This window comes from Eschrichtius robustus, chromosome 3, assembly GCF_028021215.1.
Source record: "Eschrichtius robustus isolate mEscRob2 chromosome 3, mEscRob2.pri, whole genome shotgun sequence".
In the NCBI taxonomy this organism is placed as follows: Eukaryota; Metazoa; Chordata; class Mammalia; order Artiodactyla; family Eschrichtiidae; genus Eschrichtius; species Eschrichtius robustus.
Window position 1 is genome coordinate 9,704,735 of NC_090826.1, and position 19,566 is coordinate 9,724,300.

The 19,566-nt window shown below is 43.5% G+C and overlaps 1 protein-coding gene across 7 annotated transcripts in view; it reads left to right on the plus strand.

Moving 5' to 3' along the window:
* Positions 1–19,566, plus strand: part of VPS13D (vacuolar protein sorting 13 homolog D) — a 248,003-nt gene that overhangs the window by 4,332 nt on the left and 224,105 nt on the right. For all 7 annotated transcript variants that reach the window (XM_068538909.1, XM_068538914.1, XM_068538911.1 and 4 more), the window contains exons 3-12: positions 5,302–5,379; positions 7,413–7,603; positions 7,701–7,781; positions 10,586–10,702; positions 13,503–13,607; positions 14,813–14,983; positions 15,400–15,500; positions 16,337–16,505; positions 18,525–18,626; positions 18,769–18,970. In XM_068538909.1, coding sequence (XP_068395010.1) covers positions 5,302–5,379; positions 7,413–7,603; positions 7,701–7,781; positions 10,586–10,702; positions 13,503–13,607; positions 14,813–14,983; positions 15,400–15,500; positions 16,337–16,505; positions 18,525–18,626; positions 18,769–18,970 — 1,317 coding nt within the window. The remainder of the gene's footprint in view (positions 1–5,301; positions 5,380–7,412; positions 7,604–7,700; positions 7,782–10,585; positions 10,703–13,502; positions 13,608–14,812; positions 14,984–15,399; positions 15,501–16,336; positions 16,506–18,524; positions 18,627–18,768; positions 18,971–19,566) is intronic.

Genomic DNA, 19,566 nt, shown 5'->3' on the forward strand with positions numbered 1-19,566 from the left:
TGACCATTGAAGCGCCTATCCTGCTGGTGTGTAATAGACACCCAGTAGAAGTTTTAAAATACGTTACTGTGGGGTCTTCCAACAGAATTTCTGAGTTCTTGTCTTGCTGAGTAGTAACGTACCTAAAGCTTGAGACATTTTAGCCTTTACAGGCCTATACTGTGTAAATGCAGCCCAGTGGTTTGATGTGGGGATTGGAAAGCGGCTTTCTTCTCCTTCTCCTTGTTTTAATTTAAGTTCTGTTTGCTCAACTCAAAATGGAACCCTTTAACAAATCTAGAGAAAGAAGATAAAGTCAGTTTGCAAACATGTAGAACCATAGAAAGAAGAAAGGAGGCCCCAGATATAGTGGAAACCTCCTGGGCTTCCTGGGAGTATGAGTTTTGGCAAGTGGACCAGGGCAGGTTAGTGGGGCTAGCAGTGATCCAGATGTGTGTATAGTCTGAGCACAGGGGGCGGTGATTTTCTCTTCCCAGGAGCAGCGTTCTCCGGGGTTTCCTGACCCACCTAAACCAGGGGAGTGATGGCGGCAGCAGTAGGCGGTGGCGAGCTAGCACGGTTGCACCTCCCCGCTCCCTTCCTTTCTTTGGAAACAGAAGTGGGTTCTTTCCTGTTCTTCGGCTTTTCCTTCTGCCCTTTCCTAGAAGGGAGCTGCTTAGTGGAAAGTGAAAGTGACCAGTGGTCAGGGCGGGGCTGTGTTTAAAGTACAACAGTAGAGTCACGTTCACCTCTTTGGTCACTTACTGGAGTTCTCAGACACGCTGTGAAGCTAACCAGGTTGTACAGGGCAGGTAACAGGGCCTAGAAGGAGCAACATTGTTACTAGCAACAACATTGCTAATAACAGAGCTGGCTTTCTCAAGAGTGGTATGGTAAGAAGAAGGATCTTTGCTAAAGAAATGAATAAATAGAAATTTGTGGATAAATCATGGAGTCTATACTAATAATAGATTTCTAATCTCAGCAATTTTAGACAGAACATATCTTGTAAGGACAACTGTGTGTATCTCTGAAGCTTTCCACTGCTTTGCTGTGCTTATCTCTTCTTAAAAATTATTCTCTATGGCTTTTAATGAACCTGTGGAATTTGAGGAATGTTTCTCTGCAGACTAGAAAAATGCTTTTTCTTTCAAAACTTGTGTCAGTTAGGTACTCCGTCCTTATGGCGCCAAAGCACACCACGATGCTTGGCCAGAAAAGTTTTAGAGCATTGCAATGCACTGAGAGAATGGCTTTGTAAAGGAGTTGACACTTTTTGTTGACCTTGATGACATAGTTAAGCAGTGTTTGGGGGCAGAGGGTACTAGATAGGAATAAGAATGTTATTTCAGTCTGTCTGCAAATATTTACAGATGCTTTGGAAGATGCAAAGGAGACTGAAATAGTGGTCAAGGGTATGGATTTTGTAGCCAGACTGGGTTTGAATCCCAGTTCCTCCATTTACCAGTAACTTGGGCAAATTACTCAAATTCTTTTTTCTTCTTCTGACGGTTTTATTGAGATATAATTGCTATAGAGCACTGTGTAAGTTTAAGGCGTACAGCGTAATGGTTTGACTGACATCCATCATGAAATGATGATCACAGTAAGTTTAGTGAACATCCATCATCTCATACAGATACAAAATTAAAGAAATAGAAAAAACATTTTTTCTTGTGATGAGAACTCTTAGGATTTACTCTCAATTTTCACATATAACATATATGTTAACTGTATTTATCATGTTGTACATTACATCCTTAGTACTAAATTACTCAAATTCTACTAAGAATTAAATAAGTTAAATATTAAAATTGCTTTAGTCTCCCTTTCTGCAAATTGGAGGTAATAGTAACTATCTCATAAGGTTCTAAGAACTGAACACATTAATGTAGGTTCAAAGAGCTTAGAACTGTTCTTGGTCCTTGTTAGTTATCACCATCATATGATCATCAACGTATGATTAGCTGGTGAGTTGGACTTCACGGGTAGATTGCGCACACATGCTAAAAGCAATAAAAATGCAAAGTAGCATATGAGTAGTGGAAGGACAGAGATAGCACTTGTATAACATTTCATTTGTTCAGTCATTCGGCAAACTTTCACTGAGCACCTGCTTTGGGTAAGGCTCTGTGTTATGGAACGATACAAAAAGGGGAGACAGTAGACAGTACTTAGAGCTCAGGCATAGGGTCTAACCCTGGTTTCACCACTTAACAGCTGATTGTGACTGTGAGCAAGTTACGTAAGCCTCCTCTTCATCCCCTCTCCCTCTTGCCGCCAGAGATCACACAGGTCTGGTATGAACTCTAGTACTACCACTGACCAGCTCTATGATTTTTAAGCAGACTGCTTGTCCTCTAAGCCTCATTTTTCTTATCTTAAAAATGAAGAAAATAATAGTATTTCCTCATATTTTTGTGAGGATCAAATGAAGAAGTGCATATGAAATGCTTGGGACATAGTAAGATCTCACTGAATGATAGCCATCCTCATCTTCCGCCTCCGCCCCTCCCCCTCCCCCTCCTCATCGTCATCGTCATCGTCGTCATCATCATCATCATCATCATCATCCCAGCTCCACCTCTATAATCCCTGCCCTCAGAGAGCCATTAACCGGTCCTGGAGACAGAAATAAGTGTACAGTAATACAAGGCAGTATGTATTACGTTGTTATACTAGAGATACAGGCATAATGCAGTGGGAGGGGAACCATTCATCCTGTCTGGAGGACCCTGAGAAAGCTATTCGGGGGGTGGCTTTTGAGTGGGTCTTAGCAGGATCTTGATGGCCCAGGCTGGGTGACCACATTCCAGGCAGAATGAGGCCTGTGAGCAGAGGCAGAAGGCTGGAACCTGCAGGGTGTCTTTGGGGTGGTTTGGGGCCAGAAGATAGCGGCTGCCAGTGCTGAGTCAAGGAGTCTGAACTCTGGGGCCATGGGCGTACATTTAGATTCCCCCTCCTTTTTTTTTTTTTTTTTTTTTTTAAATAAGCTCTGAACCTCAGGTTGGCCCTTTAAATGAGGTTGGTGGCTTCCCTAGAGCTGAGGGAAGAGGATTGAGTAGTCATTAGGTATTACTCTAAATTCACCCCAGCTAGTGACTAGATTTCTTGTTAATCTGAGGTGAGGAATTTTTGGATGAGAGAGCCATCCATAAATAAGTCTGCAAATTATCTGTCTGGAAATCAACAAACATTATTATCTATAAGGTGCTCACCTATGCTGGGTGCTTTGTGGCCTGGTCCCTTGGAGGGACCTTCTCCAGCAGGGCCAGTTGTGGGTACATATGAGTGGGTGGGGAAGTAGGAAGCCTTTGATCTGTGTTTTGCCTGATTACCTTTTTTAAAAAAATATTTGTTTATTTTTATTTATTATTTATTTTTGGCTGTGCTGGGTCTTAGTTGCGGCACACGGGATCTTTTTTATTTTCAGTTGCGGCATGTGGACTTCTTAGTTGTGGCATGAGGACTCTTAGTTGCGGCATGCATGCGGGATCTAGTTCCCCGACCAGAGATCAAACCCGGGCCCCCTGCATTGGGAGCGCGGAGTCTTACCCACTGGGCCACCAGGGAAGTCCCTGATTCCCTTGTTTTTGACTTGCTATAGGCTGCCATTTCTCCTCATTCTTTCCTGTGTGTCCTCTCCTTTCTAGACCACCTCCTTTGCTGTCTGTGCTTCAGCTTCTTTAATTTTTCATTGCATGGATTGCCTGCAGTTCTTTCCACTTCTCCACTCTGTACAGCAGCCATGGAAACCTGGGGCCGTCTGCCTTTGTGACAGATTTGGGTATTGAAAAATAGGGCGAATGATTCAGATTGCAAATGTTGCTCTTCAGAAGGAGAAGAAGTTATATGCTTTCCTCCCTTTAAGTCAGTTTCAACTGATAAGGAATGTGTCTCATGTTTTTTCCCCCTTATGCTCATTTTCTCCCCAAGTGTGGATATAGGGTTGTTACTGGGCTCTCTGGGATTATTAACTTCTCCTTTTGGTTAGTCTCAAGGTAAGTGGAGCCCCATGTGAATAGGTGTTCGTGCAAAAGTTCTGAAAAATAAGTTGGGTGCATTTGCTCAGAATCCGCCAGAATGCTAGCTTTGAATACTTCTTTAGATGCCAGTGACGCACAAGTCTTAATCATTCAAAGGGGAAAATAATTAAGTTTCTTGTATTAGTGTGTCTTTGGAGGAAAAGACTTGCTTTCCTTTCTTCTGGGTTCTCTTACCAGTTAATGGTTGCTGCGTGGTTGTTGTCTTGCGAATACATTTCAGACAGATTTAAGTGACTCAGAAATTGACTTGTGTTGCACAAATGAGCAACTTTATAAAACGGCTGTTTCCCCAGCGCTTTGAAGATGGGGACCCTGCCTGCCTTTGTTCTTATTCCCAGTGGCCAGCACAGTGCCTTAGGCGCAGGGGAGGGATCAGTATGTACTGGGTTGGCCAAAAAGTGCATTCGGGTTTTTCCATAAAAACCCGAATGCACTTTTTGGCCAACCCAGTATGTGTAAAGGGTTGATTTCAATAGCTGGGAGAGAGAGAGATCTAGCTGCACCCTTGTGACTAATCCTTCAGTCTGCTTTGGAGACATCTTGTGCTTTTGGATTTAAGTAATTATAGAAACTGGGTCTGAAAAGGACCTTCAGCGGTGGTCCTGTTCATGCCTTTGCTCTCTGACTGGTTATTACACCTGTGAGTGAGGGTGCAGAGGAGAACCTGCAGAGGTGGTCTCTCCAGAGGAGAGAGTATAAATTCCTCTTGATGACCAACTTTATTGAACTCTCAGGGGCTCTCTGAGGTGGTATGGAATACACCCATTTTGGGGGAAGGGGAGGGTGGTGGGTAAGGAGAGCTTGTTAAAAATTGCAAATTTCTGCTTTAGACCCAGGAGCCTGCATTTCATCCTAGGTGATTCAGATGTTAATGGTCCTCCGGTGGAATAGTAGCCTAAACTAGGGGTCTGTAAACCGGCCAACTGGCCAGATCCCCCTGCTAGCTGAGAATGGCTTTTCCATTTTTAAAGGCTTGTAAAGAAACAAAACAAAACAAAACAAAAGGAGAATATACAGTAGACACTGTAAGTCCTGAGATATTTACTATCTGGCTCATTAGAGTTAGATCCCTGCCCAAATCCTTCATCTGCTGGTAAGCTTCAGCTGTTATTTACATGTCAGTGGGCTGGTCAGGAAATTAGTACAGAGAATGCACATTGGTATAGATAGCCTGGGCCTAGATGTGAAACTCTCCCTTTACCCTTCATTGATTTGCACACAACAAGCAACTACTGCATTTGTTGGATGAACATGTTATGGTGTTTTTATTTTTTAGGTGCTGTTGAATTAGAAAACTTGCCTTTAAAGAAAGATGCCTTGAAAGAACTGGAATTACCATTTGAAGTCAAAGCTGGTATGTGGAACAAGGGAGTGGGAGGCAGTTTTGAGTCTTATATCGATTGGGACGTGAAAACTGAGAGCCCTTGAGTTTGGCTCTGTTGGACCAGGAAGAGGCAGGGTAGGAAGGGTAGAGTTTAGATCAGTCTTCAGGTGTGGTCTCTAGGCCACTAATATCAGGATGATCTTGGGGGTGGTGGCGGGGAGGTCAGGTGGCCCCCAGACTTACTGACTCAGAGTCTCTGAGGGAATGTTGTTGAACCTGCATCTTTAATAAGCACCCCGGGTGATTCTTATGTTTACTAAAGTCTGAGAACTTCCATCCTAGATACAGGGGGTTCCTATTTTCAGAGAATTCATTGTACATATTACTAAGAGACAGTTTACTCTGTTGAATGAAAGGTGGGCTCTGGAACAGTATGCTTGGGTTTCTATTCCATATCTGCCATTTTCTGGCTGTGTGACCTTGGGGAGGTTCCCTAACCACTCTGTGTGTGCATCTTCATCTTAAGATGGGATAATACTAGTACCTATATCATAGGTTTGTGGAGAGGAATACCTGAGTTAATGCATTAAAATGACTAGAACAGTGCCCGGCACACTCAGTCGATGTTTGCAATTATTATCGGAGTCTTGCAGTTACTAGATTTGGTAAGGAAACGAGAAGTATCGCAGAATAAAAATATTCTTTATTAAGTGACCACTTATAAAATTAGTCCCTCTTTAGACACTGCTCGTCATTGAGCAAGCCTGTTGATATCAGTCAGTCTTTCCCTTACTTTGAGGGTACTTATATTACAATAAAGTGCAAGTGCAATTACAATGCAAATCAGTTGGCTAGGTGAAATAAAATAGAAATCTTGCAAGAGATTTAGGCCTTCTTGAAGTCAATTCAGGTCATAGGTGAACTGCCAGAATCGTAAGCAAAGGCACTGACAAGTTAGAATCTGAAAGAAACTCTCAGGAATGATGAAACGGTGGATACTTCCAAGAGAGTTCTTATTTGACTATCAAAGGATTAAGAGAGGCTCTTAGGGAAAATTGATGTTTTCTAATATTTTGGCAAAAATGACCCTTTTTATGCTTGTTCTGCAAAAATAAAATGTAACAGAAGTTATATTTTGCTGTCATATAAGTGTCCTCCCAATTAATTTAGGTTAGAATTGCAACTGTGCACTAATTATTGTTAAAATTCTTTGTTGTGAAAATTGGTGTATGGTTTCAGTTATAATATAAATTTTATTAAATGTAAAAAACTTAATTTCATTTCTCTGAAGTCAAAATTAAAATATTTTTTCATTATTTGTTGTAAGATTTCTTCATCTGTTACTGGATTACACAGTTGATCATTTGGTGTTAATGATACTCTGTTATCTTAAATATAACAGATCGATCCTGCTCGAATTCTAGATCTTAGACAGTAATGATAACAGTCTGATAACGTGTTGCTGTCAGAGGTAGACTGTTAGTTGGGCTGTGTGGATCTTTGAGAAATGGTAGAACTTGGGAAATGTGTCACAATTCTACCGGGCCATTTAGCTTTCCCATCAGCCCGAGTTCTCATGAAGAATCGGAATTCTTTCTCGATAGAGTACCACTGCAACGTGACCTGTGTTTCGGTTGCTGTGCTCAAGATTTGACGTATTGCTAAGTCTGCTGACTCCCAATAAGTACCTATCAGCCAGCTAATTAATAATGAACAGGAGATGAGTTGTGTGCCCAAGGGCTAGTACAGGTGCCATGGGAAGAAAGACACCCCAGGGGAGTTTAAGATGTAGTCTGGTTGGGGAAGAGGTATTTTCCAGAGGGAGATGTTGCATTAGATATGAAAAAGTTACACTGACCTTTTTCCATCTTCTGCTTTATTATGCCTCGTTGTTACAGATCTCAGCCCACTAATGTTTGTTTCACATGTACGAAAACTTGCTGCTTGTTTTCTTAAATTAAAAAGTAAATGGTAATAATACTCCTTAAAGAAAACTAGAAGAATACAGAAAAATAGAATTTAAAAATGTGTGCAGACAGTTAACAAGACTTTCCTTTTCCCAGGCTTAATTGGGAAGGTAACCCTTCAGATTCCCTTCTATCGCCCCCATGTGGACCCTTGGGTGATCTCCATCTCCAGCCTTCACTTAATTGGAGCCCCTGAAAAAATACAGGATTTCAATGATGAAAAGGAGAAGCTGTTGGAAAGGGAACGCAAGAAAGCTCTCCTTCAAGCCCTGGAGGAAAAGTGGAAGGCAAGGCAGAAATCCTTTTGGCCATGAGAGCGGTGGTGGTGAGACTTGAAATGAGCAAAGCACTAGATTCTGCTAACACCGGCTCTTTCCTTTGTAGAACGAACGCCAGCAGAAAGGGGAGTCCTACTGGTATTCAGTTACTGCCTCGGTAGTTACGAGAATTGTGGAGAATATTGAAGTAAGTCCTAATGGCTTTTATAAAGTATGAACACAGAAGGGATCGCTCAGGCTTAAGTGCATTTCACGTCCGTGGTTGCTGTTTCCTTTGGGTTTAACTGATAGCAGGGTGTCTTCGGAGAGCGCTGATTGCTCACGCGTGCCTTTTCATAGGCGGTGCCAGAGGGAAAACCTGAAAAGCGAGTCCAGCTCTGGGCAGGCATAGGTTTTTCTTGCTTCAGTTAGTGTGAGTAGGAGTTTTCATTTCATTGACATTTCACTTCATTTTCTTTTTGAATATTGGCACCCTACTTGCTGAAGGATTTACCTCCCAAGAAGCCAGGTCACCTGAGTCTTCATGACTAAATCACTTAATCTCTTAGTCTCAGTTTCTTCATCTGTACAGTGAGAGGGGTTGGATGTGGTTTCCAGTTGATTCCGTAGCGCACTGTGAACAGCCCAGTGAGGTATTTACTCTCACTGATGTGTCTGGAGGCAGTTTGATGAGTTTCAGTGCTAGGGCTGTTGGCCCGATTTTCTGCTTTAATTATTGTTTTGTTTGTCTTCAAAAACTAGAGCAGGGTTCACACTAATTTTCAGTGTGTCGTTAAGTGTTAGCCCATACTTATTACCTCCAGGGTTTTCTTGCAGTACCAAAGTGACACAGGCCACATGTTTTTAAGGTGTCCCACTTCCCCCCAAAATACAGCCTGAGGTTGCTGGATTCATAACTTTGGTAACATTGGGGGAAAAGATCAGTACATTTGAGGTGACTGCTTTGAATTCTTTTCCAGGCAGTTATTTATTTATTTATTTATTTTAGGTGTCATTGATTTTTTTTTTTAAATTCCTCATTATTTTTATTTTTAATAATAGCTTTATTGAGATTTAGTTCACATACCATAAAGTTCACACTTTTAAAGTGTACAATCTAGTGTTTTTGGTATATTTACAAAGTTGGGCATCGATCACCACTGTCTTAATTCCAGAACATTTTCATCATACCCAACTAGTAGCCACTTCCAATTCCCCTCTGCCTCCAGCCCCCTACAACCACTAATCTACTTTGTGGATTTGCCTAGTCTGGACATTTCATATCAGTGGGGCTGTACTGGCCTTTTAGCATAATGCTTTCAAGGTTCATCCATGTTGTGGCACGTATCAGGACTTTATTCTTTTTATGACTGAATACTATATTCCATTGGATGGATTGCCAAAGATAAACAAAGCTGGAGTGAAGTTAAAGTGGTGAAAGCAGACTTTATTCAGTGACTCCTGACAGTAGGGGAAGGAGCAGAGCTCCATTCCAGTTTGTACAGAGGTGACCAGGCCTTTTAAAGGGAAAAGGGAGGTGGGGTGGGGGTGGGGAGAGGGCTCAGGTGAAAAATTACAAAGGGTTGGTCAGTGTGGATATGATTAGGCCAGCTGTGTCTGCTAGCTGGGCTTCTGTCCTCCCAGAGAGAAGGGAGACAGAGGCCCCGTCCTTCCTGGTGATTACATTTCCAGGGAGCGACTTTTAGGTCCTTGAGTTGTAGGAGACACATCACATAGGGACAGAGAAAGCGTTCGCAGTCGGAAGCCCTTTTTGGTAAATGCTCTAAGAAGGGGGGCGGGTGTGCTCTTGTCAGGCGTCGGCTAGAACACACACAGCCCTGAGCTTTTCTAGACAGGAGCTCAGGAAGGGGATGGACTGTCCTGGGGACTCAGCCTTAGGCTGCTAGAAGTCTACGTTAAAATTTGGTCAGGTCTCTTAGTGTAGGCGTTTGAATGGAGTGCTCGTACTTAGAGTTTTTGCAGTTCTCAGGATAGACCGCATTTTGTTTATCCGTTTGTCAGTTGATGGACATTTGGGTTGTTTCCGCTTTTTGACTATAAGGAATATTGCTGCTATAAGCAGTCATGTGTATGGTTTTGTGTGAATGTATGTTTCCAGTTCTCTTGAGTATATACCTAAGAGTGGAATTGTTGAGTCATATGGTAACTATATGTTAAATTTTTTGAGGAACTGTTTTACAGTTTCACCAGTAATGTGTGAACATTTCAATTTTTCCACATCCTGATCAGTATTTGTTATTGTCTGTCTTTTAATAACGGCCACATTAGTGGGTATGAAGTGAAATCTCAGTGTGGTTTTGATTTGCGTTTCCTTAATGGTTAATGTTGTTGAGCATCTTTTCATGTGCTTATTGGCCATTTGTATATCTTTTGGAGAAATGTCTGTCCAAATCCCTTTTCCATTTAAAAAATGTATTTATTTATTTTTAAGTATTGAGTTGTAAGAGTTTTTTTATATATATCCTGGATTTTAGTCCCTTATCATCAGATATATGATTTGCAAATATTTTCTCGCGTTCCATGGGTTGTCTTTTCACATTCTGTTATTATTTTTTAATTCATTGAAGCAGAGTGCTTTTTCTGTAGCCGCACTATAGGGGCAAGGGGAAATAAATAAGGTCAAGATGGAAATGCCCTGCTGGTGTTCCTGTGTCCAGGTTTGAGGACACAGAGGCAAGATGAAGATGTCATAAGAGAGGGAGGGCCAGTTATCTAGATACAATGGTACTACTTTATTTCAGTGTTTAAGGTGTTTTCTGAAACGATTTGATGAAAGTATTGTAACTCTCTTCTTGAGAAGGCACTGATCACAAAGAAGTGTCATTCATGTCCAGTTTGTGATTATAACTCTCTTAGGAACTTAGATTATTGGGTGTGTGTGTGACATCAGCTATGCGTTTGTGTAAAATGCCTGCTGTGGTTTACTTAACTCCTGCCTATGGTATTCTACCTGCAGCAGTTGTCTAAATGTGTTTTTTTTCCCCGCTGCAGTTAAAAATTCAAGATGTCCATTTGCGCTTTGAAGATGGTATTACCAATCCTTCCCATCCTTTTGCGTTTGGCGTCTGCATTAAGAACGTGTCCATGCAGAATGCTGTGAATGAGCCTGTAAGTATGAAATACGACTGCAAACCGGGAAGAAAGCACTCGGTCTGGAGCATTTAGGGCTCTGCCTTGTGTCCTTTTGTGTCAGGTAAATGAGATCACGAGCTTCTTCTCCATGTTCTTTGGAGGGGGTGGATGTCTCTTGTCTCATTTGCTGAAATAGGGAAACAGATAATTTCTTCTGACCTGTTCTTATTTCATTCATCCATTAAACGTTGGCACATTTTGTACACGAAGAAACTGAGGTGCAGAAAGGATCTTATCTTTGATTTTCTTCTTACATCACATGCTGCACTCTCGGGGTACGCTCATTCTGTTTTCATAGTTTCAGCAGCCACCTGGGAATATTTGTCGATGGCGCTCGCATCTGGAAGGGCCATTCTCCACCCCTCTTCTGACCTTCAGATTCAAGGTCTCTAACTACCTATGGGACGCCTCTGTGGTATTTAGGCTCGTTATAATCAAAATGATCCCATTATATTCCACCTGCCCATTTCACTCCCCTGAAACCAACTGTTTTCCTTTATTCTCTAACATGTTACTGAATGTTACAAACACACATATGAAAACTGACATCGTTAGAGCCCTTTTATGTGCCAGGCACTGTTCTTAGTGCTTTACATGATGTACCTCATTGAATTCTCAGTAACTTCCACCACTGTCATCCTTGTACTAGAGCCGAGGACGCTGAAGAGCAGAAGAATGAGTGAGTGGTGGAGTCGGGTCTTGACCCACTGAACCCAGGTGGACCGGCTGTAGATCAGGGGTTGGCAGACTGTGGCCTGGGGGCCAAATCTGCCCCGCCTGTTTTTGTAAATTAAGATTTAGTGGATCACTGCCAGGCCCGTTCATTTACATGTTGTTTAGGCTGCTTTTGTGCTGCAGTGGCAGAGCTGAGTAGCTGCAGCAGAGAACGAATGGCCCCCAAAGCCTAAATATTTGCTCTCTGGCCCTTTACAGAACAGGTTTGCCAACCCTGCTTCAGAGCACGTGTTCTTACCCACGACGCTAGTCCCTAGAAGCCTGCGCTCATCCCTTCACTTCTTATTCCTCACTTTCCATATCCATTTGGTCACAACGTCCTGCCAGTTTTTCCCGCAAAATGTCTCAAATGTGGCTCTTACGCTTATCCTCACTGCGACTGTCTGAGTTCAGGATCCTGCCAGCTTCTGCCTTGCTCAGTAAAATCCTGACTTCCGTGACCTCCTTGCTTCCATCCTAGGCTCTTGATTCGTTCTGTGCCAGTGCTTGTCATCCTTTCCCACGTCACAGCACACAGAGAAGGATGATGGTATTTGTATAGGACACTGGGGCAAATGGATGTGGCTGCTTGGGGCTGGAGGTGCTTAGCTCAGAGTAACCAAATGCAGTGGACCCTCGAACAACATGAGTTTGAACTGTGCAGGTCCACTTAGACGCAGATTTCTTTCACTAAATACATACCACAGTATTACACGATCCTTGGATGTAGTACCTCGAATACGGACGGCTGACTATAAAGTTACACGTAGATTTTCCACTTCGCGGAGGGTCGGCGCCCCTAACTCCCATGTTGTTCAAGGGTCACTGTATTCCTAAAATGTAACTCGATCCTATAAACTTGCTCATCATCTTGACACACTCATGACTCCGTAGGGGGAAGCTCCACTTTGCACTGTTGCTAGAGTTCTGTTTCTAAAACCCATACCAGATCCTGGTGTGCATGCCTGCGTCAAAACCCTCAGTGGCTCCGAGTCCCTTCAAGTATGACATCCAAACTCCTTAATATGACAGGCTTCTTTTTTTTTTTTAATTATTAGCACCTTTAATTATTTATTTATTTATTTATTTATTTATTTATTTATTTATTTATTTATTTATTTATTTATTTATTTTGGCTGCGTTGGGTCTTCGTTGCTGTGCGAGGGCTTCCTCTAGTCGCGGCAAGCGGGGGCCACTCTTCATCGCGGCGCGCGGGCCTCTCACTATCGCGGCCTCTCCTGTTGCGGAGCACGGGCTGCAGACGCGCAGGCTCAGCAGTTGTGGCTCACGGGCCCAGTTGCTCCGCGGCATGTGGGAATCTTCCCGGACCGGGGCTGGAACCCGTGTCCCCTGCACTGGCAGGCAGACTCAACCGCTGCGCCACCAGGGAAGCCCAGTATGACAGACTTCTTGCTGTATTTGTTTCCTAGGGCTCTGAAATTTTAATTTGATTACGTCTGCAAAGCCCCTGTTTCCAAGTAGGGTCCCATTCACGGGTTCTGGGACGACATGAATTTTGGGGGGGTGCGGGGGGGACTATTCAACCTAGTACACCTAGTAACGTTCCAGCCTACTTTTCTCAGCACTTAACCAGCTCCTCACTTCAAATGTGTTCCCGTACACGTGAGCCGATACTGCCGCATCCCTGAGCACGGTGCCCCAGTTACACAGATGTGCTCGCCGTCCTCTGCAGCTGTCGGGTCTTTTGTGTCATTGGCCCCACTCCTTGAAATGTGTCCCGGTCCCTCCCTCCCTCCCACCCTTTGTCTGAAACGTACACATCGTTTGCTCTTCATCTGCACAGTGACATTTTCCCTTGGTTTGCGTATGGCATCTCGTATGTTCTTCCTCTGCTTCTTCCCTCCGCTTAATTAAAACTATTTGCATGTTTGTATCTCCAGTCAGTTAGATTCTGAACTCTGTAACCATGTTCTCATTCGGTTTTGTATCCTCAGCACCATGCAAAGCGCCCGGTGCGTGATTCTTCACAAATGGCCTGTTGAATGAGTGGATAAGTTTGTGAATAAAGAATCGTCTTGTTTTCTTCCCTGTCTTCCCTCAGGTACAGAAATCAATGCGGAAAAAGCAGTTAGATGTGGCCGAGTTTAGCATCTATTGGGATGTCGATTGCACTTTATTGGGGGATTTGCCTCAGGTGGAGTTACAGGTATGATTGTGGCAGGGCTTTGTTGTAACACAGCACGGCAGTAAAGTGGTGTAGGATTGTTGCCACATAAGGTTTTGTTCTCTGCATCTCTGTTCCCACTTCCACCCCCTCTCCCTGCATAGGCGTTCGCCCTCGAGTAGGTATGCTTGAGGTACTTGCTATGTCTGTAACTCTGAACAGTATATAGGGATTTGTGTATGTTTTACATTTATAGTGTATTATTGTTTTCTTTTATCACTTAAATCTCTGTTTTTAAGATTGATCAGTATTGCTGCTTATACTTCTGATTCATCGCTTCTGACTATTACATGGTATTCCACTGCAAGCACTTGACATATTAGCATTCTCCACTCTCTTAGCCCCCAGTGTACTAAGCGTCCAGATTTTTAAAGAATGAAGCACCAGATCTGGTTCTTAAAGGAGAGCTTTCTTACGACATTTTATGTTGAAGTTTCACCTTCGGTGGCATCCCTTTAAGAAATACTTAGAAAGTCATTATAAATCATTGGATATAAAGTATTACTGTTTGTGAAGGATATTTAAAAAAACTCAGTTTAATCTTTTTGTAAAGAAATTGTCGGTGGTTTAAGTGAAATGGAGGAAAAGGACTCATATTTCCCTCAAGCACGATTATCTTTGGCTTGCATGCTATTGTGCAGAATGGTTTTTGTTTTGCTAATTTGATTAAATAAAAGCTGTGCATCCATACAGTAGAAGAGAATGCAACTATAAAAATAAAGGCAAAGATCTTTATGATGGCTACGTAATAGTCTCTAAGATACAGTATTAAGTTTAAAAACCAAGATAAAAGAGCATATACACTATTTGTGTAAGAATGGTTTAAAAAACCAGAAAATTAGCATTTGGCTGACTACGTACAGAATGCTTTTGGTGGAGTACGTAAGAAACTGGTGTCATTGGTTGCCTGTGAGCCTTAGGGTAACTGGGTGGCTGGAGGATGGGAGTAGGAAGGAGAGATTGCACTTCTTTTGCCTTTTAAATTTTAAACCACGTGAATGTATTACCTAATGTATTACCTGTAAGAAACATAAATAAAAATTTTAAAATGCTAGAGAGCTTTAGATTCCCAGTTTTATCCTGCTTTTGGTTTCTGATATAATATGCTGTAGATTAGACAGCATTCCAACAGGTGACTTGATCCTGAAAACATTTGCTATGATGACAGCCATTCTTGTGACACTCAGGAGGCCATGGACAAGAGCAAGGAGAGTCGAAACCATCACTACATCTTGGAGCCTGTGTGCGCGTCTGCTCTTCTGAAGAGAAACTGCTCTAAAGAGCCTCTGAGGTCTCGGCACACTCCCCGTATTGAATGTGATATTCATCTGGAGACCATTCCCTTGAAACTCTCTCAGGTTCCCTGTTTCTCCCTGTAACTATCGGACTGGTAACTGGGGTGAAGGAGGCGTGTTGATAGAAGGGTCTGGATACTTCGAGGTCCCCTCGTGGGAAAGGAAGTGTGCATGAGACCAGGCTGTGGTGGGTGCAGAAGCCACTGTCTTTATACAGTCGGATTGGGTGGGTCTCAGGTTAGTTTTGATTTGATATTTTAAGTGCTGAACAAAGAGTACAAGAGAGACAGTAAATTTACGTACTTTACTGACTGTTCAGAGAGACGTGACACTTGGTGCTGGAGTTTAGTCTTGCAGTTTGCACTGGATTTCAGCTCAGTGGGTTGGCTAATATGACTTGTTCCTGTGACGTATATGTCTTAACTGAGCAAAAGAAACAAACCAATTCTAACCTAGTGTCTCTAAACCTCTAATAAAAGTTGCAATACCGGCAAATCATGGAATTCCTCAAGGAGCTGGAACGAAAGGAGAGGCAGTTGAAGTTCCGAAAATGGAAACCCAAAGTGGCCGTATCTGAGAAGTAAGGCTTGTCAATTAAGTGTTGTGTCTGAAATGCATTTTCTAGCATGTTCTTTTTTTGTACCTGGATCAGAAATATGCCTCACTGTCTTTTACACATGGTTGGAGATAAAAGTACAGTCGACTTTTCTGGGCTTTAAAATGCCATTTCTGTTGTTCATCATCATTGACATGCTACTGTATATCTATCTCTTTGGTGTCGCGGGTTTACTCTTAGGTCGAGTGTAGTGGAATTCAGAAGGTCCTCTCCGCCTCATTTAGTAAGGAGACTGGCGTTGCTCTGGTGGGCTCTGATTGTGTGGTAAATACTTTGCAGCTCTCTTGAACCTACTTCCCTGTGTCTTTTCTCCTAAGTTGTTTGGTCAGCATTTATATAGTACACTTGATAACATCTGTAGCAAAAATAAATCTTTTTTATGTGGATGTGCTAAACTTGACGAGTCAATATATTAAAACTTTTTTTAGATGCTGTGTATTTCCAGTCTTTCTTGAAATATTCCATTTAAAATCTTTAATAGTCAAATCCTTGCTGATTATCTTACGATGGTATTTACTGTATAGCCACCACTTGATTTTCTGTGGGAGGGGCTGATGTTATGGGTGACTCAGACCAGTTGAGTCATGTGTTATAATCGGCGCATAAACTGAGGATCCAGTAGATTAACTTTCCCCATATGTTGAGGTTAGCCTAATATTATTTGAGTTTGAGGCATAAACAGATGGCTGACAAGAGAAGAGGTGTCTCAGAAGGGGAGTGGTGTGTTGTGGATTGCTCTGGGTCGATAGCATTTCCATCGCTTTTATTGTAAGTAACTGGATGGTTACGAACTGTTTCAGCTGCCGAGAGTGGTGGTATTTTGCTTTGAATGCCAACCTGCATGAGATCCGGGAGCAGAGGACGCGCTGCACGTGGGACTTCCTGTTGCGCCGGGCCCGCGATGCCGTGTCCTACACTGACAGATACTTCACCAAGTTGAGAGGAGGCTTGCTGTCTGCAGACGATGAGGTGAGGATGCTGTTGTCTCTCATGTCTCGTCTCCAGTCGGAGGGTAAGGGTGTCTCTCAAAGGCTGAAGAGTAGGGGACCTGTGAGGAAATAAAGTCTTTGTTCGGGATCATAGTTTTACAGGATAAAGTCGGTCTTATTAGGGTGAGAGCTTCTTGGAAGGCCCGGCTTTGCCTTGGCAGGAAGCATCTTCCACCTTCTGTTGCTTGAGGAGAGCCGGGCCATGGGGTGGGAGGAAGAGAAAGGGGCCGTGGTCCTGCCAGGCCTACCCACCCCCCCCGCCCCCCCAGCTCTCCGTGTGGGGCCCAGAGAGACATTCCATCTAGTCACTCAGGTCTCTTCAACACCTGATCCTAATTCTTTTCCTGCAAAGTCTATAACTAATCCCTGTGGACTTTGGCCCACATTTTCCCTAATCCCAATTGACTTGATTGACCTTGGGGCTTTGGAGGTAGAGGCTAGGCCGAGGGTGTGAAGTAGGGGTGAAGGCAAGCTTCTGTTTTAGTTACCTGCAGGGCCAGAGACCCTTAGAACCGGCAGTCCTGGAGCCCTGGTGTGAAGCTCCCTCCCGGCTCTAGTCTGTCTGCCTCTGTCTCCTGGGGGAAGGCAGTAGGGAGTGTTTCCTCCTTGATTTGTTGCGGTTTTGTGAGCGTCAGTTTTTATAATAGCAATTTAGACTGTTGCCGGTATTTTGGCTTGCGTACTATCTCTTAATTCACTCTTTCTTTAGTAAACCCTTCTAAGCTTCCCTTTAGCACCTGTCTTAGGTCGGGCTGCTATAACAGCGTGCCACAGACTGAGGGGCTTAAACAGTAGACATTTATTTCTTACAATTCTGGAGGCTTGAAAAGTCCATGATCAAGGTGCTGGCAGATTCGGTTCTTGGGGAGGACCAACCTCCTGGCTTGTGGGCAGCCGCTTTCTCACTGTGTGCTCACTTGGCCTTTCCTGGGTAGAGAGAGATCTGTCCGCCTTCCCCTTCTTATAAGGGGACTAATCCCATCATGATGGTTCCATCCTCATCACCTCATCTAAACCTGTTCACCTCCCATGGGCCCCACCTTCAAATCCCATCACATTGGGAGTTAGAACTTCAACATATGAATTTTGGGGGGACACATTCAGCCTATGGGAGCACCCCACTGTGGTAACCAGTGGCAGTGCTGAACCCCTGGGTGTTTTCACCTCTTCTGCCGGCACCCCGGGCACGACCCGCTCAGGTTTGCTAGTGCTTTTTTCACCAGTGTCAGGCATGGTTACTGACATAGAAACCTTATGAAAAGGATGGAATAAACCAGGCCTTTTATTTTGGATGGTTTTCTTAAAGGCACAGGCAAAGACACGGAGGGAGAGAAAAATCTAAATTACAACTGAGGTGAGCAAGTAAACACATATAATATCCTTTCTTAATCATAGCGTATAAGAAACAGCTTAGGATAGCTACCTCTGCTTTCTTTTACATCTTTGCATGTAGCTGGCCACCACTGTTCTTTCCTAACTAGCATGAAACAAATGAAAATGACCACTTCCTTGGTAATGTCCCATATGAAACATAAAGGAGCTGGAGGCCTACACACTTACTCTGTAAACTTGGTCCTCAAGTTTCCTCATCTGAAGCGGGAAGAATAATAACTAGCCACCGACTTGAATCAATTGAGGTAACGCATGTGAAGGCACTTTGTAAACCACCATTGCTGTGCAAAGATGGGATACTCTGGCAGCACATGTTCTTCATTTCCCGTTTTCAACTCAGTACTGTGTCTGCTCCCTCTGTACTTACCATTAGTCTCATCTCAGAGACCAGGTAGAATCTATCAGCGTTATATGGAAAAGCTTTTTAAACAAGAAACATAGCAATTATGGAATTAACTGTTTATCTTCATTGTTTCTTGGCCTTCAAAATGTTGGGAAACGTTGGAGGCCAGTTGGGTTTCTTCGCAGTACTGGACTGGTTCGTGAAGGTGTCTGGTTTCTCTGGAGCTATAATACCTGTTTTGTTTGTTTGTTTTCACCCAAACAGGAGGAAGTGTGTCGGATTGAAGAGGAACAGAGCTTTGAGGAATTGAAGATTTTGCGTGAACTGGTTCATGAACGATTTCACAAACAGGAAGAACTGGCAGAGGTAGGAAATCCTCTGTGAGAAGATGTGTTCTGACCCAGTAGGCTCTGAGTGCCTCTGTGGGCAGACAGAGAATAAGCAGCGGTGTATCACTTCCTGTTTCTGTCTTCGAGTACTCATATGTGCTCATTTTTGATTGACACAGAGCTTACGAGAGCCTCAGTTGTATTCTCCGGGAGAGTCTCCTGGAGACCCAGAACCCAGTGGAGGCAGCGGGATGCTGCAGTACCTGCAGTCCTGGTTTCCTGGCTGGGGCGGCTGGTATGGGCAGCAGAACCCTGAGGGGAAACCAGTCGAGGGCCTGACTGCGGAGCAGCACGAACACTGGACTCCTGAGGAGATCCTGGGTAAGGCAGGGCTGGCTTTTACTTGCCCTTCTTGGCTATAGTGAAAGGAGACACTTGGTTCATAATTCATCTGTTATTTGTGAAATGGCCCATGGTATATTTCAAATTAAAAAAAAGTAGAGGGACTTCCCTGGTAGTGCAGTGGTTAAAAATCCGCCTGCCAGTGCAGGGGATACGGGTTCGATCCCTGGTCCGGGAAGATCCCACATGCCGTGGAGCAACTAAGCCCGTGCGCCACAACTACTGAGCCTGCGCTCTAGAGCCCACGAGCCACAACTACTGAGCCTGCATGCCACAACTACTGAAGCCCGCATGCCTAGAGCCCGTGCTCGACAGCAAAGAGAAGCCACCTCAATGAGAAACCTGTGCACTGCAACAAAGAGTAGCCCCCGCTTACTGCAACTAGAGAAAGCCTGTGTGCAGCAACAAAGACCCAACACAGCCAAAAAAAAAAAAAGACATTAGTAACAGTTTGTCTCATGTTCGTTCATAGAGGCAGAGAGAGGAAGTTTCGAGAGATACTTGTTTGCAACCCCATTACTGAATTTGAATATTAATATGGTTTCAGATCGATCTGAGTGGCAGTGATTGTAAGA